Source organism: Pan paniscus, chromosome 21 (genome assembly GCF_029289425.2).
Source record: "Pan paniscus chromosome 21, NHGRI_mPanPan1-v2.0_pri, whole genome shotgun sequence".
Lineage (NCBI taxonomy): Eukaryota > Metazoa > Chordata > Mammalia > Primates > Hominidae > Pan > Pan paniscus.
The window spans coordinates 55269088-55282165 of NC_073270.2; the positions used below are offsets into that span (position 1 = coordinate 55269088).

The 13078-nt window shown below is 44.8% G+C and overlaps 1 protein-coding gene across 1 annotated transcript in view; it reads right to left on the reverse strand.

Annotated features, from left to right (window-relative positions):
• The window catches only part of PTGIS (prostaglandin I2 synthase), a 64452-nt gene that overhangs the window by 24323 nt on the left and 27051 nt on the right, over positions 1-13078 (reverse strand). Inside the window, exon 5 of the mRNA XM_034947711.3 lies at positions 11492-11643. Within this exon, the coding sequence (XP_034803602.1) occupies positions 11492-11643 (152 nt within the window). The remainder of the gene's footprint in view (positions 1-11491; positions 11644-13078) is intronic.

The window sequence follows — 13078 nt, forward strand, 5'->3', positions numbered from 1 at the left end:
GAATTCCAAGGTTTCAGTTACCCATGGTCAACCATGGTCCAAAAATATTAAATGAAAAATTCCGGACATAAGCAGTCATAAGTTTTAAATTACATGCTGTTCTGAGTAGTGTGTTGAAATCTTGTGCCATCCTGCTCTGTCCTGCCTGGCAAAAAACACAGGATAAAAATATAGCAGTGGGCTGGGTGCAGTGGCTCACTCCTGTAATCCCAGCACTTGGGGAGGCCGAGACGGGCAGATCACCTGAGGTCAGGAGTTCGAGACCAGCCTGGCCAACATGGTGAAACCCCATCTCTAACAAAAATACAAAAATACAAAAATTAGCCAAGCATGGTGGTGGGCGCCTGTAGTCCCAGCTACTCAGGAGGCTGGGGCAGGAGAATCGCTTGAACCCAGGAGGCAGAGGTTGCAGTGAGCGGAGATTGCACCACTGCACTCCAGGCTGGACAACAGAGCAAGCAAGACTCTGTCTCAAAAACAAACAAAAAAAAATATAGCAGTGATTGGATCATGGATCAAATCAGTTTACATTTGTATATCCCTTAGAGCAGTGTAGAGGACACACTAAACCTTACCCAAGAGTTATCTATTGCTGTGATATATTGTTAGCACAAAGCAAAGTGCCAGCAACCATGTGTTTAGTATGCATTTGTGGAAAAAAAGAAAAATAAGAATATAGTCACATTCACTTGCACTTGTGTGAAGGAACTCTAGAAGGATCCATTTGAAACTAATAAAACTAATCAATTATGAGCAGTGGGAATTGGAGGAAGGGGGTGTGACAAGAAAAGGAAGGAGACTTACCACTGTTATTACTTAATTTTTTTCCAGCCTTGCTGAGGTATAATTGACAAAGGAAAATTCTTATTTAAGTTGTACAACATGATGTTTTGATACACAAATATGGTGTGAAATGATTGCTGCAATCAAGCTAATTAGCATATCCATCACCTTACATAGGTGCACACTCACACATGCATGCATGGTGAGAACACTTAAGATCCACTCTCTTAGCAAATTTCAAGTATACAATACATTGTATACTTGTATATTAAGTCTCCAGAACTTTTTCATTTTATAACTCAAAGTTTATACCCTCAACCAACACACCCCCATTTCCCCACCTCCTGAGCCCTGGTAACCACTGTTCTACTGTTCCTCTGAATTCAACTTTTTTAGCTCCCACATATAAATGACATAATGCAGTATTTGATTTTCTGTGTCTGGCTTATTTCACTTACAATATTGTCTTCCAAGTTCATCTATATTGTTACAAATGGCAGGATTTCTCCCTTTTTATGGCTGAATAACATTCTTTTGTGGATTTACATACGCAGCAGTCCTGTCTTATCCAGTTTCACTTTCCAAGGTTTCCATCACCCATGGTCAACCATGGTCCAAGAATATTAAATGAAAAACTCCAGACATAAACAATCCCTAAGTTTGAAATCGCACACCATTCTGAGTAGCATGATGAACTCTTGTGCCATCCTGCTCCATCTTGCCTGGGACGTGAATCATCCCTCTGTCTGGTGTATCCACACTGTAGACCACACCTGCCCATTAGTCACTTAGGAGCCACTGTCTCAGTTATCACGTCAACTGTCATGGTATGGTAGTACTTGTGTTCAAGTAACCCTTATTTTGTTTTTATTACAGTATATTGTTATCATTGGTTTCATTTTATTATGTTGTTAATCTCTTACTGTGCCTCATTTATAAATTAAACTTTATCAGGCCAGGCATGGTGGCTCACGCCTGTAATCCCAGCACTTTGGAAGGCCGACGTGGGCGGATCACCTGAGGTGGGGAGTTCGAGGCCAGTATGACCAACACAGAGAAACCCTGTCTCTACTAAAAATACAAAATTAGCCGGGTGTGGTGGCGCATGCCTGTAATCCCAGCTACTCAGGAGGCTGAGGCAGGAGAATCGCTTGAACCTGGGAGGCGGAGGTTGTGGTGAGCCAAGATTGCACCATTGCATTCCAGCCTGGGAGACAAGAGCGAAACTCTGCCTCAAAAAAAAAAAAAAAAAATTAAACTCTGTCATAGTTATGTATGTATAAGACAAAACAATATATACAGGGTTCAGTACCACCCGTGGTTCCTGGCATCCACTGGGGGTCTTGGAACATATCCCCTGAGGTTAAGAGGGGGCCGTTGTACCACTATCTCTGTATCTGTTCATGCACTGATGGACACTTAGTTTGTTTCCATGTCTCAGCTGTTGTGAATAACGCTGCAGTGAAGTGGAGGTGCAGATATCTCTTCAAGACAGTGATTTCATTTCCTTTGAATATATACCTAGAAGAGGGATTGCTGGATCATGTGGTAGCTCTATTTTTGATTTTTTAGGAACCTCCGTACTGTTCTCCATGATGGCTATACCAATTTAAATTCCTACCAACAGTGCGAAAGAGTTCTCTTTTCTCCACATCCTTGCCAATATTTGTCATCTTTTGACATTTCTAACGGGTGTGTGGTGATATCTCCTTGTGGTTTTGATTTGCATTTCCCCAATGAGTAGTGATGTTGAACACCTTTTCATACCTGCTGCCATTTGTATGTCTTCTTTGGGAAAAATGCCTATTCTCGTCCTTTGTCCATTTTGCAGTCAGGTTATTTGGATTTTTGTGTTTTTTGAGGCAGAGTCTCGCTCTGTCGCCAGGCTGGAGTGCAGTGGCGTGATCTCGGCTCACTGCGACTTCCACCTCCCGGGTTCAAGCAATTCTCCTGCCTCAGCCTCCCGAGTAGCTGGGACTACAGGCGCACACCACCACGCCCAGCTAATTTTTGTATTTTTTAGTAGAGACATGGTCTCACCATATTGGCCAGGATGGTCTCGATCTCTTGACCTCATGATCTGCCCACCTCGGCCTCCCAAAGTGTTGGGATTACAGGTGTGAGCCACCACTCCCAGCTGTTATTTGGAATTTTTGGTATTGAGTTGTATGAGTTCCTTATCTATTTTGGATGTTAACCCCATATCGGGTATGTGGTTTGTAATCTACTTTATATTTTTAATGTTTAAACCACGTGAAATAATTTTGAAAATAAAATAATAGAAAATCTGGCAAACCCCCCAAAAATAATTTCCAGTGAAACATCATATACTGTAGAGATTCAAGGAATTCAGTGCATATGGGAGTGAGGAAGAGAAGATTCTGGAAAACCGAGCTTGGTGGCTCAACCTGGGGCCCTGCAGATGAGCAAAGCTGTGTAGTTAAAGGGAGAGTCTGCATAAAGCCCCCTCCTGAAATGTGGTCGTGGGAAGAAAGCAAATGTTCGAAATGGTTACAGCAGATTTATACAATTCACTACAGACGTTCAACAAAACAGATAAGGAGAAATGCAACTATTTACTTCCATTCCTAATTATTTCAATATTTAGGTTGCCCCAAAAATCAAAAAAAGATAAAATTTTAAAAATCTTCCCACTGGGAAAACAGAGGCTTGCTGTCTACTTGGGATTCCAGTACGATTTGCTGTTTTGTTGTTTTTTTTCTTTTGAGACAAGGTCTTGCTCTGTCACTCAGGCTGGAGTGCAATGGCGTAGTGTGGCTCACTGCACCCTCAACCTCCTGGGCTCAAGTGATCCTCCCACCTCAGCTTCCTGAGTAGTTGAGACTACAGGTGTGAGCCACCACAACTGGCTAGTTATTATTATTATATTTTGTAGAGACAAGGTCTGTCTATATTGCCCAGGCTGGCCTCAAACTCCTGAACGAAAGTGATTCTCCTGCCTTGGCCTCCCAAAGTGCTGGATTACAGGTGTGAGCCACTGTGCGCAGCCTCATGCTGTATTTTAATGTCTGCATAAAGGCCAAGTGTTGTTCTGGGCAACAGAGTAGCCGCAAGCCCCAGGGAGTTATGGAGCATTTGAAATGGGGCTGGCTCGAATGCAGCCATGTTTAATGTAGGGTAGGGGAGACACTGGATTCCAGAGTCAGCATGAGAAACAAAATGTAAAATATCTTATCAATAATTTTAACATTGTTTACATGCTAAAATGCTAATAATATTTTAGATGTATTGGCTTAAATAAAATGTATTATTAAAATCGATTTCACTTCTATTTTTCTTTTTTAGTGTGTCTAATAGAAAATTTTAAATTACAAATGTGATTCCCATTATTTGTCTATGTACAGCACTGTTCTAGAAGGATAACACCAAACTGATAGCAATAGTTACCTGGGGATAGATTTAGAGGGAATGTGGTCAAAAGAGAATTTTCCTTTTTGAAATATTTGATTTTTTTAAACAAAAGTCAGAGGAGCCCAGTTAAGAGGCCCAGTGCTGTAGCAGAGTGCCTGACCTTGAACAAGTCACCTCACATCTCAGCATCTCAGTTTTCTTGCCTGTAAATTGGGATAATAAAAGTACCCACCACAGAGGGTTATATACAGATCGAATGCGTTATTAACATCTAAAGCACAGAGATGACTGACACAGACCTAATAAACGCTATATTATTAAATAACAAATCTTACTGAATGTTAGCAAATTATTAGCCCAAGGAGAACATGTTCATGAATTGCTTCTTTAATTAAGAAACAATAATAACTTGTGAAATACAGAGCACAAAGTTTGAAGACAGAGAGCATTGAAATCCCAGCTCTTCCCTTTCTAACAAGATGACCTTGGCCAAGTCACTTTGCATCTCTGAGCCTCAGTTTCCCCCATGTGTAAAATGAGGGCCATCTAGCTCATAGGATGGTCAGGAGGATTCAGAAAGATCACACACAGAACACACTTGGTATCGGTAGAAGTTTGTAAAATGCTACTTGCTACATTCTCTCCATTATTACGAGGTATTTCTTATTGGTGTGATAACTGGATGCCATGAATGAGGGCTGCCAGGCCCACGGTGATTGGCAGCCCACCAATTTAAACCAGATTGGTGTATCTGGTTTAAATCCCAGAGTCCCCATGCTATGTAGCCTCAGCTGAGCCCCTTCCCATCTCTGGACCTCAGTCTCCTCATCCAAAAAATGAGGACCCAGACTTGAGTACTTCTTAAGTTTTTTCTGGGAAAGCCCTCTAGGCCCTCTAGATTTGGGGGCATAGTACAGAGAGGCCCCCAGAAGACACATGTCTTTAAAGTCTTGTGTTTTACCTTTGAAATGCATCAGAGTTTTGCATCAGACTCTGTGATTCTTTGATATAAGAATGCCTTTTTCCCCAAAACAATGTTCAAATAAACAGCCCCCCAAAACAATCCAGTAAATGTTCCAGACAGAAGCACTATGCTTAGCTAGGGGGTCTGTTTAACTGTCCCCTGCCCCCAACTCCCTACTGTATGAGAAACACCAGACTCAATGGCCTAAGGGTTCTCAAAGGATTAACTTTCTTTTAAAATATATTTATACTTTAAAAAGTGAAGGAAGAATAATGTATGCATACAGAAAAAAAAGGAGAAAAATAAAGAATCTAAGAGTTCAAATCCACATCTTGTAAAAAATGATTTTCTCTCCACCCCTTCTCGGCCTTCCCAAAGGCAAAAATCCATACATACTCCCACATTTTTAAAAATGGCCAGGTGTGGTGGCTCACACCTGTAATCCTAGCACTTTGGGAGGCTGAAGCAGGCAGATCACTTGAGGTCAGGAGTTCAAGACCAGCCTGGCCAATGTGATGAAACCCCAGCTCTACTAAAAAAGTACAAACACATTATCCAGGTGTGGTGGTACGTGCCTGTAATCCCAGCTACTCGGGGGGCTGAGGCAGGAGAATTGCTTGAACCTGGGAGGCAGAGATCGTGCCACTGCACTCCAACCTGGGCAACAGAGCAAGACTCTGTCTCAAAAACAAAAACATACATATATATGTGTATATATATATATATGTGTATATATATATGTGTATATATATATGTGTATATATATGTGTATATATATATGTGTATATATATGTGTATATATATATGTATATATATGTATGTATGTATATATAGTGACACAGTATACCCTCTGCCTGCAGCTTGCTCTTTTTTGTAACAGTAGATTTCATTCACTACCAGTATGTCCCACTCTGTTTTAGATGCATAGATGGCCTTTAGATGAATGCATAATTTATTTAATCAGCCCTTACTGATGGACTTTAAATTGTTTCTAGCATTTGCAATTATAAGCAATGTGACAATGAATATGTTTGTGTATCTGTAGACATGTGCAAGCATTTATGTAGGATAAATTCCTAGAAGTGGAAGTACAGGATCAAAGGAATGTGCATTTTATTTTATGTTTCAGCAGGTTCTGCCAAAAGAGGCTGCAATGCTTCAAGCACCCCACAGCAAGGTTCGGGGGCTGCTTTGCCCACATGCCTCTGGTCCCAATTAAGATGAGAAATCGCCGTCCCACATTGCCACCTGCTGCTCATATTGAGAAATGCATCCTTCCTATAGCCAGCCCAGGGCTGCTCCCAGAGTGATGGGGGGAGTTCCTCTGTGTCTAATCAGACTCCTCTGGAGCATCTGTGTGGAGGAAATGGTAATGGAGAAACCCAATTTTTCCTGGGGAAGCAATCAGTGCTAGGATGTGGCAGGTGCTTTATGCACAGGATTTTGCAGACAGACAGACCAAGTTTCCACCTACCAGCTGCATGTCTATGACAAGTGATCTCACCTCTCTGAGCCTCAGTTTCCTTATCTGCAACATGGGTATGTGAATAACAACCTTCCAGCATGGACAGCAAGATTCGATAAGCTCAAATGAGTTCCTCTAAAAAGATAATAAAGGACACAAACAGCCGGCTCATAAACAGGAAATGCAAATGGCTACTGAAACACAAAAAATACAAAAATTAACCAGGCTCAGTGGCACGTGCCTGTAGTCCCAGCTACTTGGGAGGCTGAGTTGGGAGGATCGCTTGAGCCTGGGAGGTCAAGATTGCAGTGAGCCGAGGTCTCGCTACTGCACTCCAGTCTGGGTGACAGAGCAAGACTCTGTTTCAAAACAACAAAAAAACCACACACGCCCAGAGATGTTTCATCACAGTAGTCAGTGATATGCCACATAGAGCCAGATGTCCTTTTTTCCATCAGATTGGCAATTATTTAAAGGCTGATAACTGCATGTTGGCAAGGTTGTGGTAACATGCAAATTAAAACAATAAGTTACCCACCTCTGCCCATCAGATTAGCAAACAAATGGAAAGATTGATGGCATCTGGTGGAGCAGATTTCTTCCCTTTAGGTAGGCAGATGAATTGCTCTGTGGTTTTGGAAATGATGTGGCAGAAGCAGATACAAATTTTAATGTATGGGGCCTTTGACCTGGCAAAACCACTTCTAAGAAGTGGGCAGAGAGAAATGAAATAACCAGATGGTAGAACAGATACAAGTACAATGAAATGGTATAAAAGCAAAAAGAAAGAAAGATAGAATATTGACATCTATCAGAGGGAAATGGCTAACTACTGAAACAGCCATGTGAGGGCTAAAAAAATGTATTGGGTTTTTGTTTTTGTTTTTGTTTTGAGACGGAGTCTTGCTTTGTCACCCAGGCTGGAGTGCAGTGGTGTGATCTTGGCTCACTGTAACCTCCGTCTCACCAGGCTCAAGTGATCCTCCCACCTCAGCCTCCCAAGTAGGTGGGATTACAGGCGCTTGCCACCATGCCCGGCTAATTTTTTGTATTTTTGGTAGAGATGGGGTTTCGCCATGTTGGCCACGCTGGTCGCAAACTCCTGACCTCAAGTGATCTACCTGTCTCAGCCTCCCAAAGTGCTAAGATTACAGGCATGAGCCACCATGCTCGGCCAGATGTCTTGTATTTTTAATGTTAATTTCATATCCTTCTACTTTGCTGGATTCATTTATTGCTGGAGTTTGTTTTATTATTGATTTTCTGGGGTTCTCCAGGTACAATATCAGATCATCTGCAAATAGGAATAGTTTTACTTCTTTACCCATTCTGATGTCTATAATTGGTTTCTCTTGTTTAATTGCATCAGCTAATATCTCTAAAAGATGTTTATATCAACAGAGAAGAATGTACAGCTATATTGTTAGGTTAAAAACAGGTTTTAAATAACAGATACAATTTTTCTTTGTAAACACAGAGACACTGTAGATGTGCATATTTGTCTCTAGTTGTGAGAACATACAAAATACCATGAAGGGATAATACCACCATGCTAACATTGGCTTCACAGGCAGCTGGGCTTGGAAGAAGGAGTATTATATTTTATACAACCTGTAACTCTGAATTGTTAACCACAAGATTATGATTCTCTCATAATGTAAACAAAATCAATAATGCATTAAAGTTTGGCTTTTTAAAAATATATAAGCAAAAGGAAATGGATGATGAAGTGTTTGAGCACTGACTATGACAATGCTTAACCTCGTATCTGGCACATAGTAAGTGCTCAGCAAACAGTGCTTTTTCCTTTCTTCCTTTCTTTCTTTTCTTTCTTTCTTTCTTTCTTTTTTTTTTTTTTGAGACGGAGTCTCGCTCTGTCACCCAGGCTGGAGTGCAGTGGCACAATCTCGGCTCAGTGCAACCTCTGCCCGCAGGGTTCTAGCAATTCTCCTACCTCAGCTTCCCGGGTAGCTGAGATTACAGGCGCCCACCACCACGCCCAGCTAATTTTTTTGTATTTTTAGTAGAGACAGGGTTCCGCCATGTTGTCCAGGCTGGTCTTGAACTCCTCACCTCAGGTGATCCACCCGTCACGGCCTCCCAAAGTGCTGGGATTACAGGCATGAGCCTCCGTGCCCGGCCACAGTGCTTTTTCTTGTTACCTCAGCCAATTCTAACAGCTGCCCTCTAGGAAGATCCTGCTGTTCCCCCCATTTTACAGATGAGATCGCTGAGGCACAGAGAAAACACACAGATGCTGGGAGGGGGAGCTGGTAAAGCTCTTCAAGCCGTCAGAGCCCAGACTCTGTCTTAGCCACTCCCCTCCACGGTCCCTCCAGAGAAAGGAACTGGGGCAAGTAGAAGTAACTTGGCTCCGAGTCACCAGCAAGGAAGCAGCAGCACAGGAATTCAAATCCAGGCCTCTGCTGCAAGTCTCTGAGCCCAGCACACACAGCACTTCCCAACCTTCTAAGGACACTTGTCAGACATGCAGTTTTCCAAGCTCTCCCCTGGAGACCTGGATTCCTACGGACCTGGATGGGGCTGAGGGACCTACGTTATGAAGAAGGGCCTGAGAGGATTCTGCTCATCAGGGAAATTGGGGGCACATGGCCCAGGGAATGGCGCTGCCCAATGGTTCCTACGGCCCCTGCACACGGAATCAGCCAGGACACTCAACCAACACTGAGTACGCTCTGCAGCCACAAAAACAGATGAGGTAGATTTTTACAAATCGTTGTGGAAATACTGTAGACAGGGAGTTGAGTGAAAGCTGTAAGCGGTACAACAATTCTTCTAGTGTGATATATCTAAGTTATAAAAGTACAGGCCAGGCAGGGCGTGGTGGCTCATGCCCGTAATCCCAACACTTTGGGAGGCCGAGGCAGGCAGATCTCCTGAGGTCAGGAGTTTAAGACCAGCCTGGCCAACATGGCGAAACACCGTCTCTACTAAAAATACAAAAAATAACCAGGCCTGGTGGTGCGTGCCTGTAATCCCAGCTACTCAGGAGGCTGAGGCAGGAGAATTGCTTGACCCCGGGAAGCAGAGGTTGCAGCGAGCCGAGATTGTGCCGCTGCATTCCAGCCTGGGCAACAGGGCAAGACTCTGTCTCAAAAAAACAAAAACAAAAACAAAACAAAAAACAGGCCAACAGCTAAGAGAAATGCACGTGTGCACTGAAAGACATGTACAAGAATGTTCACAACAACCTCTTCCTAACAGCTCCAAATGGGGGACTACTCAAATGTCTATCAACCAGGAATGGATAAACAAATTGTGGTATATTTCTTTAATGAAATACTATACAGCAATAAAAAGAACAAGCTGTTGGCCAGGCACAGTGGCTCACGTCTGTAATCCCAACACTTTGGGAGACCAACGTGGGAGGATTGCTTGAGCCCAGGAGTTGGAGACCAGTCTGGGAAACATAGTGAAACCTCATCTCTACAAAAAAATTTAAAAATTAGCCAAGCCTAGTGGCACATGCCTGTACTCCCAGCTACTCAAGAAGCTGAGGGGGAAGGATCACTTGATCCCAGGAGATTGAGGCTGCAGTGAGCCAAGATTGCACCACTGCACTCCAGCCTGGGTGACAGAGTGAGACCCTGGTTCAGAAAAAAAAAAAAAAAAAAAAAGGCATGCTGGCTCACTCCCATAATCTCAGCACTTTGGGAGGCCAAGGCAGGAGGATCGCTTGAGCCCAGGAGTTCAAGACCAGTATAGGTAACACAGCAAGACCCCATCTCAAAAAAATTGTTTTTAAGACAAAAAACAAAAAATAAATAAAAACTGGACTATTGATCCATACAACAACCTGGATGAATCTCCCAACATCAAATTGAATGAAAGAAGCCAGGCATAAAAGGGCACATACTGTGTGATTCCATTTCTAGGAAGTTGAAGATAGGCAAAACTAATTGGAGGTAAAAGAAACCAGTACAGTGGCTACCTCGGGGGGTGAATACTGGCTGGGAAAGAGCACAAAATGTTTAAATCTACTTCTCAGTGCATTTATTTATTTATTTATTTATTTATTTAAGACAGAGTCTGGCTCTGTCACTCAGGCTAGAGTGCAGTGGCGTGATCACAGCTCACTGCAACCTCCAACTCCCAGGTTCAAGCTATTCTGCCTCAGCTTCCCAAGTAGCCAGGAATGCAGGCACCCACCACCATGCCTGGCTAATTTTTGTATTTTTAGTAGAGGTGGGGTTTCACCATGTTGACCAAGCTGATCTCGAACTCCTGACTTGAAGTGATCCACCCACCTCAGCCTCCCAAAGTGCTGGGATTACAGGTGTGAGCCACTGCACCTGGCCTCTCAGTGCATTTAGATGTGTGTGCTTTCCTGTATATAAATTATACCTCAGTAAAAAACAAGAAGTTAAAAGCTTCAAAAATAAAATAAAAATAAAAATAACACACATCTGTGTGTCTGTTTAGAGAAAGTGCTCCCAGAATGTACTCCAAGCTAGTGATGGTGGTTGCCTCTGTAGAGCGAAGTGGTGGGCTGAGGCTGGGGATAAAGTGGAGCGCTCTTTTATTCTTCCCTGTAAATTATTCTATATGGCTTGAATTTTTTATAATCAGCATGAACTACTTGTAAAAACTTTTAAAGCAACTCAAACCTTAAAACAAAAAAAGGAACACACACACACAGAGAGATTCTCCAGCCCCACTCTAAATGTGCTGAATCAGAATTTCCACCAGGAACCCAAGCTCTGGTCCAAGCCCTGGCTCCCCACCATTGCGCTCTTGCATACCCCCAGTGATGGGGATCTTACTGCCTCCCTGGGCATTGGATGTCTTTCTGCCTGTGTTGCCTCTGGTCCTCTACCTTGAGTTGGGCTCCCCCTCTGGGTCTTTCCATCCTCCCCCCCACCCACTGGGGCCCCCATGGTGCTTACCCACTGACAGGGAGCCACGGGCCAGTTTGGGGAGCAGCCGGTCAAGCTGGCGAAAGGTGTGGAAGACGTCAGCTGAGTGGACACGGTCCTGGGCCTGGCTTTCATGGGTGCGTGGCAGCGCCTCAATTCCATAAAGAGTCAGGTAGCCGGCTCTGGGGGCGGCAGACAGAGGGTCAGGGGTCCTCCTGGGACACTCGTGTGTGGCCACAGCTACTCACAAGAGCTTCATTCATACACCCAGTGAGCAACTACTAATCCTACTGTGCGCCAAAGACCATTCTGGGCACTGAACAGTTGGCAGTGAAAAAAACAAAAATCCCTGTCCTCAAGGAGCTGACCTCTCAGCACAGGGAGACAGACAACAGACGAGAGGATGAGTAAAATGAATAATGCGCCAGCTGGTGCCCCACGGCACTGTCAGACACAAAGCTGGGTAGCAGGATGGGAGGGTGGGGGCTGTGGTGTCAGGTGCCAGGTGAGGGAGGGACTGGTGTTAAGCTGACAGCTGAAGGCTGAGAAGGAGTCAGCCGTGGGCAGAGCAGAGGGAGGGGTAGGAAGCAGAGCAAGCACCAGGTGTGATGTCCTGGGGCAGGAGGGAGCCCGGTGCTGGGGAGCAGCAAGGAGGCTGATGAGGCTGCAGCAGAGAGCTCGAGGGGACGGTGCTGAGATGGGGGCACAGAGAAGGGGAGGAGATGCCTGCTCCCAGGGAGGGATTTAGGGAAGGCTTCCTAGAGAAGGGAGGGTCTGAGCTGAGATCTGCAGGATGATCGGGGGAAGCAGAAGAGGAACGTGTTCAGGCAACAGGCACAGCCTGTGCAAAGGCCCAGAGCTGAGAGTGCAACCGTGCCTGGTGGGAGAGGTGCCAGCTGTGGCTGGTGCAGGCACTGGAGCCGGGGTGTGAGGCAGAGGATGGGAGGGCCTGGGCTGTCAGGGCTGGCCACGCAAGGCAGGCATTTGCAGCAGTGAGAAGGTTGTGCTTGATCTGAGGGGCTCTGGGAGGCCCGAGAAGGAGGTCAGGGCCTCGTCAAGTGTGAAAAAGGGTAAGACATGGGAGCTAGCATGAGCTCTCATGTGCTCTCACTGAGGCACACTTACGCACACGCACACACACAGGACCACGCTCAGAGGACGCGCCTTCACCTCCAGCCCCCATTAAATGCCCCAGGAGTCCGGCCCCAGCCCAGCGGGCTGACCTCAGTCCTGGGAGGGAAACTGCAGGCTTTCATTTTGTCATCTCTGCCTCAGCAGAGAGTCACAACAAAGAGACGCAACCAAAGCCCCGGGGCCTCACCCTCTCACCCTCCCCTTGAGCTCCTGGGTCCCTATGCAGACAAAGACCAGAGACCAGGATCTCTCAGGAGAGGGGTTTTCCCAGATGAAGAGAGAATGGAAGCAGGAATGAGGGTGGGTGGGGGCCGAGAGAGGCCTGCGTGGTCCCTGCTCTGTCCCTCACCTGCACAGTGGTGGCAGAAGTTGTAAAGGTGCAGCCCACACACTGGATTCAGTCCACAAATGTGTTTTATCAAGGGAGTTCCTAAAAACAAAGTAAACCTTCCTTCAAACATTTGGGGAAACTCACACAAAATC